General features: G+C 36.6%; 1 protein-coding gene across 1 annotated transcript in view; it reads right to left on the reverse strand.

The window, feature by feature from the left end:
• Positions 1 to 15,313, reverse strand: part of LOC149845729 (uncharacterized) — a 35,828-nt gene extending 20,515 nt beyond the window's left edge. The window contains exons 1-2 of the mRNA XM_089995955.1: positions 15,101 to 15,313; positions 13,885 to 14,174 (exon numbers count right to left, since the gene is read on the reverse strand). Coding sequence (XP_089852081.1) covers positions 13,885 to 14,151 — 267 coding nt within the window. The 5' untranslated portion in view covers positions 14,152 to 14,174; positions 15,101 to 15,313. The remainder of the gene's footprint in view (positions 1 to 13,884; positions 14,175 to 15,100) is intronic.
• Positions 15,314 to 17,838: the final 2,525 nt, after the last annotated feature.

Here is a 17,838-nt window from a genome sequence, read left to right on the forward strand (position 1 = left end):
TTTTTGACATCCATTTGGTAAATATTCTATTTTCGAATTGAAGCAATGGTGATAAGACATCTGACAGTAATCATACGAGCTACTGGAGCAAATGTCTCTTCATAGTCAATCTCATATTCTTGACTGTACCCTTTAGCTACAAGATGAGCCTTATACCTTTCAAGAGAACCATCACTCTTAGTCTTGACCTTGAACACCCATCGACATCCTATAGTTTTCTTGTTATTGGGAAGAGATTGAAATTCCCAAGTGTTAGCTTTCTTAAGAGCTTTGAGTTCACTCTCCATGGCTTCTCTCCATTCAGTACATTGTTTGGCTTCTCCAAATTTTTTTGGTTCAAAATAAGAGTGAATGGCACTCAAACAAGCTCGATATTTAGGAGAGAAAGAATCAAAAGATACGAATCTAGAGGGAGTCCTTCTAGTTCTTTCAGTTCTCCTGGGATGAGAATCATGAATGGAAATAGTCTCACTAGGTTCACTATATAGTTCATTAGCACTCCTAAAGGTGCTTCTATCTCTATGAGAATAAGTGATGGGTTCTCTAGATACATTTTCTTCTTGAGGGGTAGAAGGGTTAGAGTTATTGTTGATCACAACCATTTCATTTTCACTATTATATGTTGATTCATCATCACTAGAGATATCATCATCCTTAGATAAAAGGTCAAAAAGAAAGGAGTAATCGGCATTTTCTAAATGAGATTCATTTTTTTCAAAACCACTATCATTTTCCAAAAAAATTACATTCCTTGAAACATATAATTTATCATTCTTAGAGTCATAACATCGAAATCCTTTTTGAGTTTCCGAATAGCCAAAGAAAGTACAAGGAATGGCTTTTGGTGAGAGTTTATTATTTTTATCGGTAAGAACAAAGGGAGAAATTTTATCTAAATTTTTGAATGGAAGTCGGTTGATAAGATAGACGGAAGCAAGAGCCGCTTCGGCCCAAAAATTTTTAGGAATATTTTGATAAATGAGAAGGGTTCTAGTGGTTTCAATGATATGCCTATGTTTTCTTTCGGCCAAACCATTTTGTTGTGGGGTCTTAGGACACGATCTTTGATGGACAATGCCACAATCCTCAAGATATTTCTTAAACTCATTAGAGAGATATTCACCTCAGAAATCGGTCCTAAATATCTTTAAATTACTATTAAATTGATTTTTTATCATCATATGATATGTTTTAAAACATGAAAAAACTTCATGCTTATGTTTGAGAAAATATATCCAACAATATCGTGAGAAATCATCCACAAAAATCACATAGTAAGCAAAACCACCTTTGGATATGATAGGTGTCGGTCCCCAAACATCTGAGTGAATAATTTCAAAAGGTTTAGTACTAAACATAGTTCTTGGTTCAAAAGGTATACTTCTCATTTTTCCAAAAATACAATCATTACAAAAGAAAGTATTTTTACAAAGATCTTTAACAAAATGTAGATAGGATAACTTGGTAATGTTGGGATGACCAATGTGAAATTGTCTATGACAAGACAATACGCATACGAGCACAAATACTTTAGAAAAGATGTGCACGAAGGCACTCTCACAACACTTGAACAAAGTACGCAAAAGCGTAAAAATAATAAACATGCACTATGGCATGTATTTTATAGAAAGAACAAAAATGCTTGAGACTCTCAAGCTTAGAGATTACAAGGGGGAACACCCCTATTTATACAAGTGTCAAAAGGTGCAAAAGGGGGGGCTCCCAAAGGAGTCGTTGGGAGCCCCCAACGGTCACATTTGTGACCGTTGGGGGCCCTCAACGACTCTATTGGGGGACCCCCAATGCACTTTAATAAAGAACAAAAAATAAAATAAAATAAAAAAGAAAAAGTAAAAAAGAATTACAAGAAAATAAAAAAGAAAAATTACAACATATTCCAAATGGAATATGCGCAAAATAGTGAAATTACAAGAATACCCTTTTTGGGTAAATATTTATATATATATATATATATATATTTATATAGAGAGAGATAAATGTACATATAATATATTATATGTAAATGTATCTCTATGTATATAAATATATATATATTTATATTTACAATAATGATTTTTAGGAGACACATTTAACACCCCCACTCAAACTTACGGTGTGATAACCGCAAGTTTGTCAAGAAGAAGAAATCTGGGCGAACATAGAGCTTTTGTGAAGAAGTCGGCAAGTTGATACTCAAATGTCACATATGGTAGATCAATGACCTTCTTCAAGTATTCTTCTCTGACATAATGACAGTCCATCTCTATATGCTTTGTTCGCTCGTGAAAAGTGTGGTTCTTGGCAATGTAGATTGCACTTTTATTGTCACAGCATAGCTTTGTTGGTTCTTTGACAACCACTCTCATATCTTCCAAAAGACGTCGAATCCATACAATTTCCATGGTGGTAGATGCCATGACTCGATATTCGGCTTCAGTGGATGACAAAGAGACCTTCTGTTGCTTTTTACATCGCCATGAGATCAAAGATTCTCCTAAGAAAATACAAAAACCAGTGGTGGAGTGACGGTTACTAGGGTCATCTCCCCAATCTGAATCAGTATAAGCAAGTAATTTCAATTTAGAAGAAGAAGATAGAAATATTCTCTTATTCACAGTTCCCTTCAAATATCTGATGATGCGAAGCACAGCACTCATATGAACGGTTGTAGGAGCATGCTGAAACTGACTGGCGATGTGTATAGCATGTGACAAATCAGGTCGGGTAATGCTAAGATACATTAAAGAACCTACCAACTGCCTGTAAGGAGTAGGATCGGTTAGAGGAACACCGTCGTCAATCTTCATTTTTGCTCCCACAACTTCAGGAGTTTCGCATACTTTGTCTTTAGAAATTCCTGACCTGTCAATAATCTCGCAAGCAAGTTTAGACTGAGATAGAAAATAACCACGTTGCGAATAGGCAACCTCAATTCCAAGAAAATATGTCAGAAAACCCAAGTCTGACATTTCAAATTTTGAAGTCAAGACGGACTTAATACCCTTGACTCCTTGAACATCATCACCTATTATTAGCATATCATCAACGTAGAGTAACAAAATTACAATCCCTGTATTAGATTTTCTAGTAAACAAAGCAGTGTCAGTATAACACAAGGAAAAACCATTTTCCAGCATTACACTGGTAAACCTATCATATCAGGCTTTGGGGACCTGCTTTAAACCATAGAGGGTCTTTCGAAGACGAAGAACTTTATCTTTAGGAATTATCATGCCTGGTGGGGCATCCATATACACTTCTTCGTTAAGATCACCATTTAAGAAGGCATTTTTAACATCCATTTGAAAAATGTTCCAATTTTTAATGGATGCAATAGTAATAAGACACCTAACTGTAACCATTCGGGTTACAGGGGCAAAGGTTTCTTCATAATCAATTCCATACTCTTGCCCATACCCTTTCGCAACTAAACGAGCTTTATACCTTTCTAGAGAACCATCGCTCTTAGTTTTAACTTTAAAGACCCATCGACAGCCTATAGTTTTCTTTCCTATAGGTAGAGTTTGGAAATCCCAAGTTTCTGCCCTTTTAAGGGCATTAAGTTCACTTTGCATGGCTTCTTGCCATTCTATACATTTTTTAGCTTCTTCAAAATTTCTTGGTTCAAAATAAGAGTGAATGGCACTAAGGCAAGCCCTATATCGGGGTGAAAAAGAATCAAAAGAGACAAAACGAGTTGGAGGTCTTCTATTTCTTTCAGATCTTCTATGGTCAAGAATAGGAGTAAGCTCACTATATTGATCAATAGCACTTCTAAAGGTGTCTTGGTTTCTACGAGAGTAGGTTATTGGCTCACTTAGAAATCTACTCTCTTGTTCATTGAGTGAGTTATGTTCACCAATATCTCCATCATTTTCCTCATCATGGTTTAATGATACATCATCATCACTAGATATATCATCATTACTAGACAATAAGTCGAATAAGAAAGAGTAATCAAAATTTTCTTATTGAGAAACATTTTTTTCAAAACCACTTTCATTTTCTAAAAAAGTTACATTTCTAGAGACATATAGCTTATCATCTCGAAGGTCATAACAACGAAAACCTTTTTGAGTTTCAGAATAACCAAGAAAGGCACAAGGAATAGCCTTGGGAGAGAGCTTGTCATTCTTATCCGTAAGTATGAAGCACTTACATCCGAAGACCCTTAACCTATTATAATCAGGTTCAAGCTTTATGTAATACCTCAAAGGGAGATATTTTTCCTAATATCCTAGATGGTAGGCGATTTATCAAATAGACAGAAGCAAAAGCTGCTTCAGCCCAAAAGTTTTTAGGAATATTTTGAGATATAAGAAGGGTCCTAGTGGTCTCAATAATGTGCCTATGTTTTCTTTCAGCCAACCCATTCTGTTGAGGCGTTTTAGGACAAGACCTTTGATGAACAATTCCATGATCCTCAAGATATACCTTAAATTGATTGGAGAGATATTCTCCTCCGGAGTCACTTCTAAAAATCTTTATGTTACCGTTGAATTGATTCTTAATCATTGAATGAAAATTTTTAAAACACGAAAACACTTCATGTTTAAACTTAAGAAAATATATCCACGAATATCTGGAAAAATCATCCACAAATATTACGTAATAAGAAAAACCTCCTTTTGAAACAACAGGTGCAGGTCCCCACACATCTGAATGAACAATTTCGAAAGTTTTATAAGAGAACATAGTTCTTTGCTCAAAAGGTAAACTTCGCATTTTTCCGAGAATACAGTCATTACAAGAAAATGAGCTTTTACATAGGTCTTTTGCAAAATGTAAATATGATAACTTTGTGATATTAGGATGACCAAGTGTTTTGTGCCACACATTTATATCTTTATGTCGGGCAACATTACACAAAACTTTTGGAACTTGAAGAGATTCCATATAGTATAAATCTCTTCTTCTAAAGCCTTCCCCAATCAATTTCCCAGACTGGCGATCCTGTATTAAACATTTATCACAAGAGAATTTAATATCGCAGCCATGGTCCGTGAGTTGAGAAACAGAGATGAGATTTAAGTTTAGCTTAGGTATAAATCTGATTTTTTGAATAAAAAACTCTTGAGTTTCAAAATTACCTATTCATTTAATTTCAAGAGAGGTTCCATCCGCAGTGGAGACATAAGATGGGGAACCATTTTTCGAGTAATCGGTAAGTGAGAAAATGTTTGGGGACATATGAAAGGATGCACCGGAGTCCAAAAGCCAAGAGATTTTACCTGGAGAGGAAGTAGTGGATACAGCCGCACCGGAGGTAGATCCCTTGAGGAGAGGTTGAAGAGCTTCCACTATTTGATTTATAGAGAGGGTCCCACTCGAAGATGCCTCCTCCTTTTGCGGTACACCAGTGGTAGCCATGGCTAGGAGCTTCTTCCATTTGGGACATGCGGGTTTGATATGCCCCGGTTCTTTACAAAAATGACAAATAGTTTTGCTATAGTCCCTTTTCCTCTTTGACCACCATTTTCACCTTGATTTTGAAATTTAAAGTGAGGGGGACGATAGGTTCTTACATTGTTTCCGGGTCTTGATACGGCATTGACCTCACTATTTTCTTCAATATTACAAGGGACCGCAAGAACATTTGGTCCTTGTTTACATAAATCCATACGAGTCTCTTCACCACTTAATTTGGTGAGAACATCTTCAAGAGAAGGGGGAGAAAAAGAGGAAAGAAGAGATGACCTTATTTGCTCAAATTCGGGCCTTAGCCCATTCAAAAAGTTGAAGAACCGATCTTCTTCAAGTTGCTTGTGACGGAGCTCAATTGTCTCTCCACTACATTTTGGTTCAAGCATTGCAAGCTCATCCCAAATAGAGGAAAGATCGGCAAAGTATTCCCTAATCGTCATTTCACCTTGAGTAAGGGAGATAGCCTTCTTTTGAAGATAATACTTATGACATAGATCCCTTGATGTGTACATTTTTTCAAGATAATGCCAAGCTTCCGATGCCTTTTTAAACTTAATAATGTTGGCATTAATCTTGGTTTCCACGGATGAGAAAAACCATGAAAGAATCTTGAAATTCTTCATTTCCCATTCATCGTGCTTCTTGGAGTATTCTTCAAGGGCTTTGGTTCTTTCTTCTCCCTCAAGAATCTTGATTTCGCTTCCATTTACCACGGTAATCTTGGGTTCCGGTTCCAGAATTGTGCCAAGTACGTATCCCCATAGGCCCTTCCCTTTTATATGAGCCTCCATATTTCCGGCCCAAACATGATAGTTGGACCCATTTAATTTGAACCCAAGAGCAAAATGAGACTCTTTTTCGCCCATTAGAGAGTAAAGAGGGAGGGAGAAAAGCGTACCAACACAATATTTCCAACACCAACTTTGCACAAGATTCTTCTAAAATATTTGAGAAGAAAGATCCACCACTTCAAACTTCAAAGATCGGAAGGCACGTTTTTCGAGACACTCGAAAAAAAGAGAATCCCACGATCTTCAATAATCAACCTTGCTCTGATACCATGTGAAATTGTCTATGACAAGACAATACGCATACGAGCACAAATACTTAAGAAAAGATGTGCACGAAGGCACTCTCACAACACTTGAACAAAGTACGCAAAAGCGTAAAAATAATAAACATGCACTATGGCATGTATTTTATAGAAAGAACAAAAATGCTTGAGACTCTCAAGCTTAGAGATTACAAGGGGGAACACCCCTATTTATACAAGTGCCAAAAGGTGCAAAAGGGGGGGCTCCCAAAGGAGTCGTTGGGAGCCCCCAACGGTCACATTTGTGACCGTTGGGGGGCCCCAACGACTCTATTGGGGGACCCCCAATGCACTTTAATAAAGAACAAAAAAAAAAAAAAAAAGAAAAAGTAAAAAAGAATTACAAGAAAATAAAAAAGAAAAATGGAAGGCACGTTTAAATAGTGAAATTACAAGAAAACAGTGAAATTACAAGAATACCCTTTTCGAGTAAAAATATATAAATATATATATTTATATATAGAGAGATAAATGTACATATAATATATTATATGTAAATGTAAATGTATCTCTATGTATATAAATATATATATTTATATTTACAATAATGATTTTTAGGAGACACATTTTAATAGACCAAGTCTCTTGTGCCAAACATTTATGTCTTTATGTTGGGCCACATTACAAAAGGTGTTTTTAAAAATTTGAAGAAAGTCCAAATAGTACAAGTCTCCTTTCCTAGAGCCTTCCCCAATCAATCTCCCGGACCGGTGATCCTGTATTAAACATTTATTAGATGAGAATTGAATGTTACACCCAAGGTCCGTGAGTTGAGAAACAAAAAGCAAGTTTAAATTTAATTTTGGTATAAGTCTAATTTTTGGAATAAAGAAGTTTTGGGTTTTAAAATTTTCAATTCCCTTAATTTCGAGAGAAGTACCATCCGCGGTCGAAACAAAAGAAGGTGACACATTTTTAGAATACTCAGAAAGAGATGAAATGTTTGGGGTCATATGAAAGGATGCACCCGAATCTAAGAGCCAAGAAGTTTTACCTGGAGGAGAAGAGGTGGATACGGCGGCACCGGAAATAGCTCCCTTTAGAAGAGGTTGAAGAGCCTCCACAATTTGATTGAGAGATAGAGTTTCTTTTGAAGATTCCTCTTTGGATGGTTGAGATGTAGTTGCCATTGCTAGAAGTTTCTTCCATTTTGGGCAAACCGGTTTGATATGACCCGGTTCTTTGCAAAACTAACACGAGATTTTGCTATAATTTCTTCTTCCTCCTTGATTACCTTGATTTTGATTCTTAAAATGAGGAGGTCTATATGTTCTTAAATTGTTACCGGGTCTAGAAACGGCATTAACACCATCACATTCTTTTTGATTTGTGGACATTGCAAGCACACTAGGATTTTGCTTGCTAATGCCCATACGGGTTTCCTCTCCACTTAATTTAGTTAAGACACCTTCAAGAGAGGGAGAGGTAAAAGAGGATAGGAGAGAAGATCTTATTTGCTCAAACTCGGGCCTTAGCCCATTCAAAAAATTGAAGAATCGGTCTTCTTCTAATTGCTTATGACGAAGCTCTATGGCTTCTCCACTCCACTTGGGTTCAAGCATGGCAAGCTCATCCCAAATTGAAGAGAGTTCCGCAAAATACTCTCTTATAGACATATCACCTTGAACAAGAGTTAACGCTCTCTTTTGAAGATAATACCTATGGGACAAGTCCCTAGAAGTATACATATTCTCAAGGTACTCCCACGCTTGAGAAACCTTTTTAAACTTTATAATGTTGGCATTAATCCTTGTCTCAACGGAAGAGAAAATCCAAGACAAGATCTTGAAATTCTTCATTTCTCATTCCTCATGTTTCCTATTATATTCCTCAAGAGCATTAGTTCTTTCATCTCCCTCAAGGATTTTGATTTCCCCTTCTTTAACCAAAGTAATTTTAGGCTCTGGTTCCGAAATCGATCCTTAAATGTAACCCCAAAGCCCTTTCCTTTTGATGTGAGCTTCCATATTTCCGGCCCACACGTGATAATTTGAGCCATTTAGCTTGAAACCAAGAGAAAAATGAGTCTTTCTCACCCATTAGAGAGGAAAGAAGAAAGAAAAGAATACGTACCATAATAAGATTTTAAATCTTTCTTGTTGTAGTAATCTTCTAAAATATTGAATGAAGAAGAGTCTTCACTCCAATCACCAAAAAGTTGAAGGCACGTTTTCCGAAGCACTTGATATTGAGAAGAATCACACCAATTTTTTTCTCCAAACAACCTTGCTCTGATACCATGTGAAAATCTCTACAAAAAGAGATTGTGTGTAACACCACAATACAAGAAATACAAAGAGTGCACAAAGGCACAAAGGAGAACACTCACAAGTGCACAAAGGCACGGATACACATGCACAAAATCATGAAACAAAATGAACTTCAATTCATAAGTTCCCAAGAGGGGCTTTACAAAAGCATTGTTATTGCATATGCACTCACAAAAAAGGATAAGTTTACAAGGGCCACTAAGGCCTATTTATAATGCAAAAAGAAGCCACAGGGTGCAGCTCAATATGACTGTTGGAGCTGCACCCAACGGTCACATTTGTGACTGTTGGGGCAGCTCCAACAGCTATATGGAGCTGTCCCTTTCACAACAGTCAAAAATAAAAAAAGTGTAAAAAGAAAAAGGTGTAAAAGGCAAAAGTAAAAATGTTAGCCCATTAAGGTGGCTGACACCTATTGAGTAAAAGGACTGAAATACCCCTGATGGGTATTTCAGTTTACAGTTAAAAGAGACATAATATTTCAACAAATATGGTCATTGTTGGAGATGACAGGGCAATGATTTCCAAAGTAAAGACATAACTGACCCAAAATTTTGAGATGAAGGACTTGCAAAAATTGAAATATTTCCTAGGCCTATAAGTTGCACACTCCAAGCGAGGATATTTGCTGACTCAACACAAATATGAAGCAGATTTGATTAGTAAATCAAGACTGGATAATGATAGAAAACAAGTAGACACTCCTATGGAAACCAACTGTAAATTAAATCACACTGATGGTGAACTACTCAGTGATCGTACGGTCTATAAAAAGCTGGTTGGGAGTTTAATTTATTTGACTATATTAGGACCATACATTACCTTTGCAGTTCACATGATAAGTCAGTTCATGAGTACCCCTAGGTCATCACTTAGCAGCAGTCCTGAGGAGTCCTGAGGATTATCAGATATATTAGGGGCACTATGCATTATGGCTTGTTCTTTTTTGCTGCCTCATCATTGGAGTTGAAGGCTTACTGTGATGCAAATTTTGGAGGAATTCTTAGGATAGACATTCCACCTCTAGATACTGTGTATTCTTAGGTGAATCTTTCATATCATGAAAAAACAAGAAACAACAAAGGATTTCTCTATCCACTACTGAAGTAGAATACCGTGTTATAGCTTAGGTGATTGCAAAAGTTATTTGGTTGAGGTGGCTCTTGCAAGATATGGGAGTGAACATAGCAGCTGCAACTACTTTGCATTGTGACAATCAAAGTGCTATTCATATTGCTAAAAATCCAGAATTTCATGAGAGGACTAAGCATATTAAGATAAATTGTCACTTTACTCGTCAAGCATATCAAGATGGAATCATATCTTTGGCATATATTGGGACTTAGAGTCAAATTGCTGATTGTTTTACGAAAAAATTGCCTTTGAATGCTTTCTTGTCATTCCTTTTCAAGCTTGAGTTGATTGTGTTCTCATCAGCTCAATCTTGAGGGGGAGTGTTGAGGAAATGCCATATTATCATCTTGTGTAATACCCCTTTCACAAGTATTGTGTACATACATTCTAATATAGGGGTATATTTGTAAATTAGCTTGTACACTACTTTGGTACTTTTTGTCTTTTTGGTATGCCTTATAGGGTCGACCCCTAGTTAGTCAAAGCACAATGAATTCTTCCTCCTTTCTTCTTTCTTCTTTCTTCTTTCTTCTTCTTCTTCTTCTTGAATACGCATATGCCTCCATGCTTGAGCTTTAATATCATCAACTAAGACTTGTTCCATTTCACGTTATCACTTGAAGCTGACCTGGTACAATCTTTTTGAACCACAAGTTATTGATTAAGTGAAAATATTCCATGGTGTCATTGAACATTACAAATAGCACATTTACTAATTCAATGTCTTCTTCATGATGTGTGGTAAGCACTTAGTTGTATTCAAAATACCCACCACAGACAGAAGGAATTTAACTAGTGGAAGGTCTGAAATATTATAATGTATAATAGTCATTTTTTGGTCATCCACTACAATGGCATATTATAATTAAACTTACAATTCGCAGTTGTTGGGTCAGAGTTTCAGATACTAGAAAATCTGTTTTAGGTTATTGTTTATTATTTATTAAAATCTTAATTTCATGCAAAAAAAACTGAGTGGTGAGAATGGGAATTAAGGATGAATATGGGATCATGCGTGCAATATCTCAAACATGAAATGGACAATGGGATTAAATGAATGTGATTGCACGACAGTCTTTTACTAATAGAATATTGTAATAAAAGATGTGCTTTGGCATTAGCTTAAAATCATGTATTCCATGATAAGTCACAGCATTTTCAAATTGACTAGAATTTTGTGAAAAAAAAGCAATCAAAAGAAGTAGAAGCCCAATTTGTGGATTAGAGAATCAGACAGCCTACATATTGACAAAATGATTATCAAAAGTGAGACATCATTATATTAAAAGTAAGTTGTACATGTTATGCAATGTACAACTTGAGGAGGCAAGTTAAGGAGTATTCAATTGTATATAAAATACTCATGATGGATATTTTGGTCATTCCATATAGGTCACTAACTGGTGGCACTTCTGTAATATTCTGATGTATATTAATCATTGTTTTAGTTGTCCATTATACTAGCATACCATAATCAAATTTGTGCTTAGTCATTGTTTGCAATACGCCATATTTAGAATATGGGTTTTGTGTAAATTAAATAGATGTTGCCCCTCATCTACGATAGGAGATAAGATCATTACTGAAAGGGTTCTTTTCTCTCCTTCCTATTGTATGTAATTGATACCAGATTTATAATATCCTCAGCCCACACTTAGGAAAGAGGCGGTGGGGGGAGACATCCTTCAAGCTAATCTTCATAATGGCACAGACTTCTTTTAAACCATTTAAATTAATAAAGAATTGATTTAGTTTTCTAGCTAATATATGAAGAAAAGTTATTGTCACTACCTAATGCAAATAATTCATGTAAATTATAGTTATTGTCATTTAAGAGGTGTTTAATATTAATGGACGAATTTATAGCTTAAGAGATTTTTAGATGAACAAATTCCCCACAAGGGGAGTCACTTTTTCTCAAAATTAACTTATAGCATTCAGCGTCCTGCACAACAGGTTCTCCATGACATCCTTATATGGCCCCATGATCAGCAATAAGTAGCTGCATCACTAGAAAGATATATACATACCCAAACATTTGTAAGACAGTTTTATACAGCATATGACAAGCCAAACTATTTATATTAATTTCTTTGGGTTTATCATTGCACAGGAATACTCAAGTCCACAACCAAAAAGAATAGTTCTATATCTTAAATGTGTTCTTGAAATTCAGATTTCAATAACAGAATATATTCATTGCTGGTTTAGATGACTTGAATCAAATCTTCTCAGTTCATTTCAAGTCACAAATATGCAAATCAAGTAACCCATAATTCTGAAGCGTACTTCTATTGGGTGTGCAACCCTGTTGGCTAGAAAAAGACTGCAAATTGGCATCAAGTCAAACTATGACCTCATTTAGAAGAGAGATATTTCATCCATCTCACTGAAATTGAATGGATATAACAAATTTCTCAATGCCTGCATATTTTCACCAGAGTTCGTGTTAACTTTGTAGCTAATTGTGATGATTTATTTAAGTAATTCAATGTTTAATAGCATTTAAATATTACAGACAATCAAAAAGTGATTCAAAAAACCAGGCAACTTCAGCATGGTTACAAACAAAACAAATGAGGAAATACCAGGTTTGGATAAATACTACAATCAATTTTCAGTTAAATATCATTGAAGAAGAGGCACTCATAATGTTGTGCCAGAACCGAGCAGAAGTGACCATTCATTTATAAAAGCTGAAAATTTTCAGTCAGGAAATTCTTCATTGAGCAGATGTGCTTCCCAGGACAAGGGCCTCACCAACCAAGCAGGATAACCACAAGCAGAGAATATTTTGCATTAACATGCAACAGTTACCTATTGTCAGGAGCAACATGAAGACCAAGCAGAAAAAAAAACGGTGGTTATATATATTGCAGTAAAGCATTATAAACTAAGAAAAAATTAATATTCCAGTCTTCAGAATGCAGTTTCTAGCTTCCATGTGTGCTTCCAAATAAGGTACATAAGTGGGTGGAATATAAAATCAAGCAGATCATATGATATACACAAGCTCACATAAAAATTAAACAACTTCTGAGGAAGAATACTGACATAATCATCAAAAGTACTTAACTCCAATAAAGTTGCATGCAGGACTCAGAGAGAAAAAAAACGTTCAAATTGAATAAGAAACAAGCAAGAAAGCATGAGATATTTATTATGAATTCAAGAGCCAGTTTACCAAATTCATATATAATCTTACGGAGGAATATCCATCTGACACAAAAAACATATAATCTACACAAAAGAAAATAAGGAACCACATGATAAGTTTAACATGAAACAAAACAATCTTTACAGGCAAAACAAGGAATCACATGAAAAGTTTAGCATAAAACAAAGCAATCTTTGCAGGAATGACAGGCAGATACTTGTTAATCATCATGAAACTGATCTTATTCACCAAACACTACAGCACCTTAGTAGATCATGTGAGAGGCTGAATCAGTGGAAGGCACTATCTTAAGCAAGGTTCTCAAGTTCATATCTCACCAGAGGCAATCCCCCAGCTTGGCAATCCAAAAGAAACAAGCCATGAGAGTAAAACTAAATGGTAAATGAAAAATAGGAAGGAGAAAATAAGGACAGTTTCATTAACTCCTTTCACAGAGATACATGAGGTAAAACTAACAGCAGATGAAAAACAGGAAGGAGAAAATATGGACAGTTTCATTAATTCATTTCACACATGATACACACAAAATCTCTCCATATGTAAATAATTCCCAAGCATAAACAGATTATGTGCAAGAATTACAGATATATATCTATGATCCTGCTGTGATGCACAGCAATTATTTGTTCCCATATCCAGCCCACCAACTAAAATGAGAAATATTGAATAATATGCATTAAGCAATTGAAACAAAATTCAACTCAGTGATATGACTGAAGCCATCAACTAGGCTGCATAGTATGAACACAATAAGCAACCAAGTCTGAAACAGAACTTCAACTCACCAGTATGACCCTGCGTCCACTTGAGGGTTCAGGTTTATCGCCAGCTGCAGCTGCTTCAAAGATCTTATAAAGCTCAGAAAGGGCACCCTGTCCAGCTGTTTCAAGTACATTGCAGCTCCCAATAGCCAGTCCTTTGGGCAATCCACTTTTTTGCATATATGCACTAAGATTGCTTACAATTTTCTCAGTTGGATTCTCAGCAACGCCATGAAATTTCTTGAACCCAGTAATGTGGACTGTAACAGCTGATGGCCCCTCTGATCCCATTTAGAGACACGCAAATCTGCCAACTGCAAAGATATTTCGCATTTAAAATTCTGAGAAATCAATCACCACCACGCAGGTAAACACTAAGAAAAAATTGAAACCTCTAAAGATAGAAAAGGAAGAATTCTTCTCAATTTATCTCCATCAAAATGCCCAGCATGAGACTTAATAATGGCCTTACCGGCAGAGATTCACAGATGATCAAACTAGAGATATGATTTCAATACGAGCACAAGAACTAGTTATACAGAATAGTATGTAAAGATACATTCACAGATAATCAAACTAGAGCAATAATTTCAATCTGAGTACAGGAACTAGACACAGAATAAAACTATGATCTATAAATATTCCCAGTATTTCACCCCACACCCAATTTTTCGCAAACACCAAATACACCTAAAACCTGAATTTAGGTGTCATTCACATGGTCCAAAACCATCCTTACAGAAGCAACAACCTCGTATGCAAATCTGGTTAAAATAACAAAACAATCCTTCCCATCTTTAGAGGTCACAGAAAACAAAGCCCAATCCATTAATAATCGCAGATAATCACATAATCCCAAAAATTGTTTAATACCCATCAACCCAATAAATGAATAATCGAACAATAAACTCTGATTTAACCACCCAAACATTGAAAACCAACTTCTAATAATTCCACAACAAACAAAGAAAAAAGAACCAGGAAGCAGTTGAAATTCTCAAAATACGAACTTTAGTCCTCAATTGGTCAAAAACTCGGCTCACTAGCAATTAAAACCATAATGAGATTCTGGCTCAACACCCATCAAAAAGCACTACCCATCTCACACAAATGCCAGAAACCAACGATTAACCAGTCAAGAGTGAAGGAAAGGAAGGAATGAACCTTACCCACAAAAAAATTCCACCACTTTTAACAAGAGGATGGAAAAAAGTAACAAAACGAGGGGAAAACAACGTACCTCCGGCCTCGTACAAGTTACAGGAAAGGAGTGCAGATTGCGTTTTTCTATGAAAGGAGATAAAATTGAAATAAGAAGAAAAAGGTGGGTGCTCGATTATAGATGACCAACAAATGATTATTTTATTGTACAATTGAAGCCTAATTTCATAAGAGGATCGGTTCCTGAATCAAGAAACGTTGGGGAGTCGCCTTTTGTTTATTGTGGCTACATGAATCTGATCATCACATTGTTCTTGAAATAAAGCAGAGGGCTTGCTTGTGGTGCTCTCTCTCTCTCTCTCCTTTGTGTTCTGCGGACAGTGAAAGTGGGCCCATGAGCTTCTCTTTGCTCTCAACCTGCATGCAGAGAACGCAATCATTGGTGGGGCTCACGTGGTTTGAGATAACAATGCCTGACACGTATCTAAGGTTCTCCTCCCTGTCACATTGGTATGTGTACTGTGTACTGTATACATCTTCCTTCTTGTTTTCCCTTTTTTTAACAAAATGAAAATAAAAACCTTTATAATGAAAAATATCGGTTACCTTCGAGTGTAACGTACACTCTACTAAAAACATTTCATTTCTTTGAAATTTCAACTTTTTTTTATAGATCAAGACCTACGGAGAAGATTTATATGGTTGTTTTTTACTCAAAATCATGTTTTAGATGCATCCGATCACACTGTATAAGCAGAATTTCTGAGGACTGCAAAATTCAACGATCCACAAGCACCAAAATTTTATGATTGTCAAAATCACATTTTTATATCAAAAACGCTCTCTGCAAAGTGCATTCTTTAATAAATAGTATCATGCTGAACGCGTTTGTGAAATTAGATTCATCAAATAAAGCTTGCATCTACAAAATTTAGCGAGGAAGTACGATACTGTATAGTGTGGCCGATATTTTGTCCTCCTTTTTTAAATAAAACGAGCAGTCTTGTATAACAGCATTGGTAGGGCTGGGATCTATGAAGTACAGGTGATGAACGGACAAGAAGAATTTAAAGTTTCTGCTGTTGGGATGTGTATGGTCAGGTGAAATTTGAGGTAATAAAAACGATGAGGATAAAAAAGGCTATACGAGGAGAAGATTGAAATGGCACTTGACAAAAAAGAAGAAATGAGTAAATTTCGTTTAAATTGTTTGGACTTAGGTGGTAGATCTTGGTAAGTGAAGTTGGACCCCACAATCACATTACTGGTAAAATTACAAGCCCGACCTCTAATGATTTGACCTCGCCTCTAGACTCTCAACCCTCTCCCCCTGATCAGGTGCTATATGATGGCACAAAAGTATGTGCCTTAAACACCTGATCGCCCTCCATCAGGTCATGGGCTCCACATTTTATTGTGCCATCATATGACACCTGATGCAGACTCGATCAGGACCTCACATGGCATACTTTGAGTGTACCTCTGTGCTGCCCTCAGGTGGTGCATAGGCACACTCAAAGTGTGCCATGTGATGGCACCTGATCCTGACTACCTCAGGGCGGGGCGGGGACATGAAAACAGTTGAATAGAGGTAGCGTAACTTAATATACGTGGCTTCCAATCTAAGGTAAAATTATATGTGATATAGCTTGGAGGCTAAAGTAATGCAGATCAAGCAATGCTTGATGTTGCTGTTGATGATAATACTCAAAAGTCTAGTATCTAAGCTAAACCAAATTTTAGAAAAATATAAACAAAGTTGATTTGAACAAGATCTAGGAGGGTTTCAATTTATGGTGATTCAAAAGGATCAAGATTTAAGAGAGATCAAAGTTGTTATCGATATATTTGCTTAAAAGCAGAATCAAGATCATGTAGTGCCTCTCACTTGGTATCTGTCCAAGATGCAAAGGGTTTTATATAGCAACACCTTCTCCAAAGTTCAACCTACTCGTTTAACCCAAATTGAGTTGCATTCATGTTCTTAGCCAGAGGTAAATCAAACCTGGACTGACTTGCCCAGGAGATGGGATCAGGTGATATTAAAAAATCACCATTGGTGATTTTTAATATCCAGCACCCATCCTGGTGGATCAAGGGTCGGAAGCAAATCCAACATTCAAAAGAATTTTTGGGGATTTGGTGTTGGGTGCAAAATACTTTGAAAATCACCAGGAATGATGATTTTCAATATGATTTGATGCAAAACCCTTGCCTGGGACAGTTAGGGTTTTTCAAACCTAATAGGTTGAACCCTAAAGACTCGACTGATTGTTTTAGTCAGATGTGTTAAACCCATTGGTCTCTATCGAACCGTGTCATGCACAATAGAGACCAGATAGTTCCAAAAAAGAGACATTTCCAACCATTTTTCGACCACATACTGCCCAAAAATGGCCTAGGCTAGAAAATGACTAAACTAATTTTTTTTTCTTTTCTTAACATGGTTTTTGTTACCCCAGATGGAAAATAGCTAGGATGGTACAGCACCCCACCATCAGCCTTGGCCAATCAAAAAATTACTGGCGGTTGGGACCAAGGTTGTTAAATGCGATGAGGCGAAGCGAGGCGTTGAGCCTGCGCTTCGCCTCTGAGGCGTACGCCTCTCACAACTGGTATGAAAGTGAAGCGGTGGGAGGGGAGGCAGGGAGCGGCGGTGGAGCAGCTGGCCGGCACATGGCGGTGGATCCACCGGCACTTGGGGTTAGCACAGCCGACGAATCGGGCGGAGGAGGAAGACTTGGGGATGAAGGAGGGGGTTCTGGAGGTTGATGAGGGGCAATTTGCGCATCACAGCACGCCTCAGTACCTTGAGCG

This window comes from Nuphar pumila, chromosome 2 (assembly GCF_984573655.1).
Source record: "Nuphar pumila chromosome 2, dmNupPumi1.hap1.1, whole genome shotgun sequence".
In the NCBI taxonomy this organism is placed as follows: domain Eukaryota; kingdom Viridiplantae; phylum Streptophyta; class Magnoliopsida; order Nymphaeales; family Nymphaeaceae; genus Nuphar; species Nuphar pumila.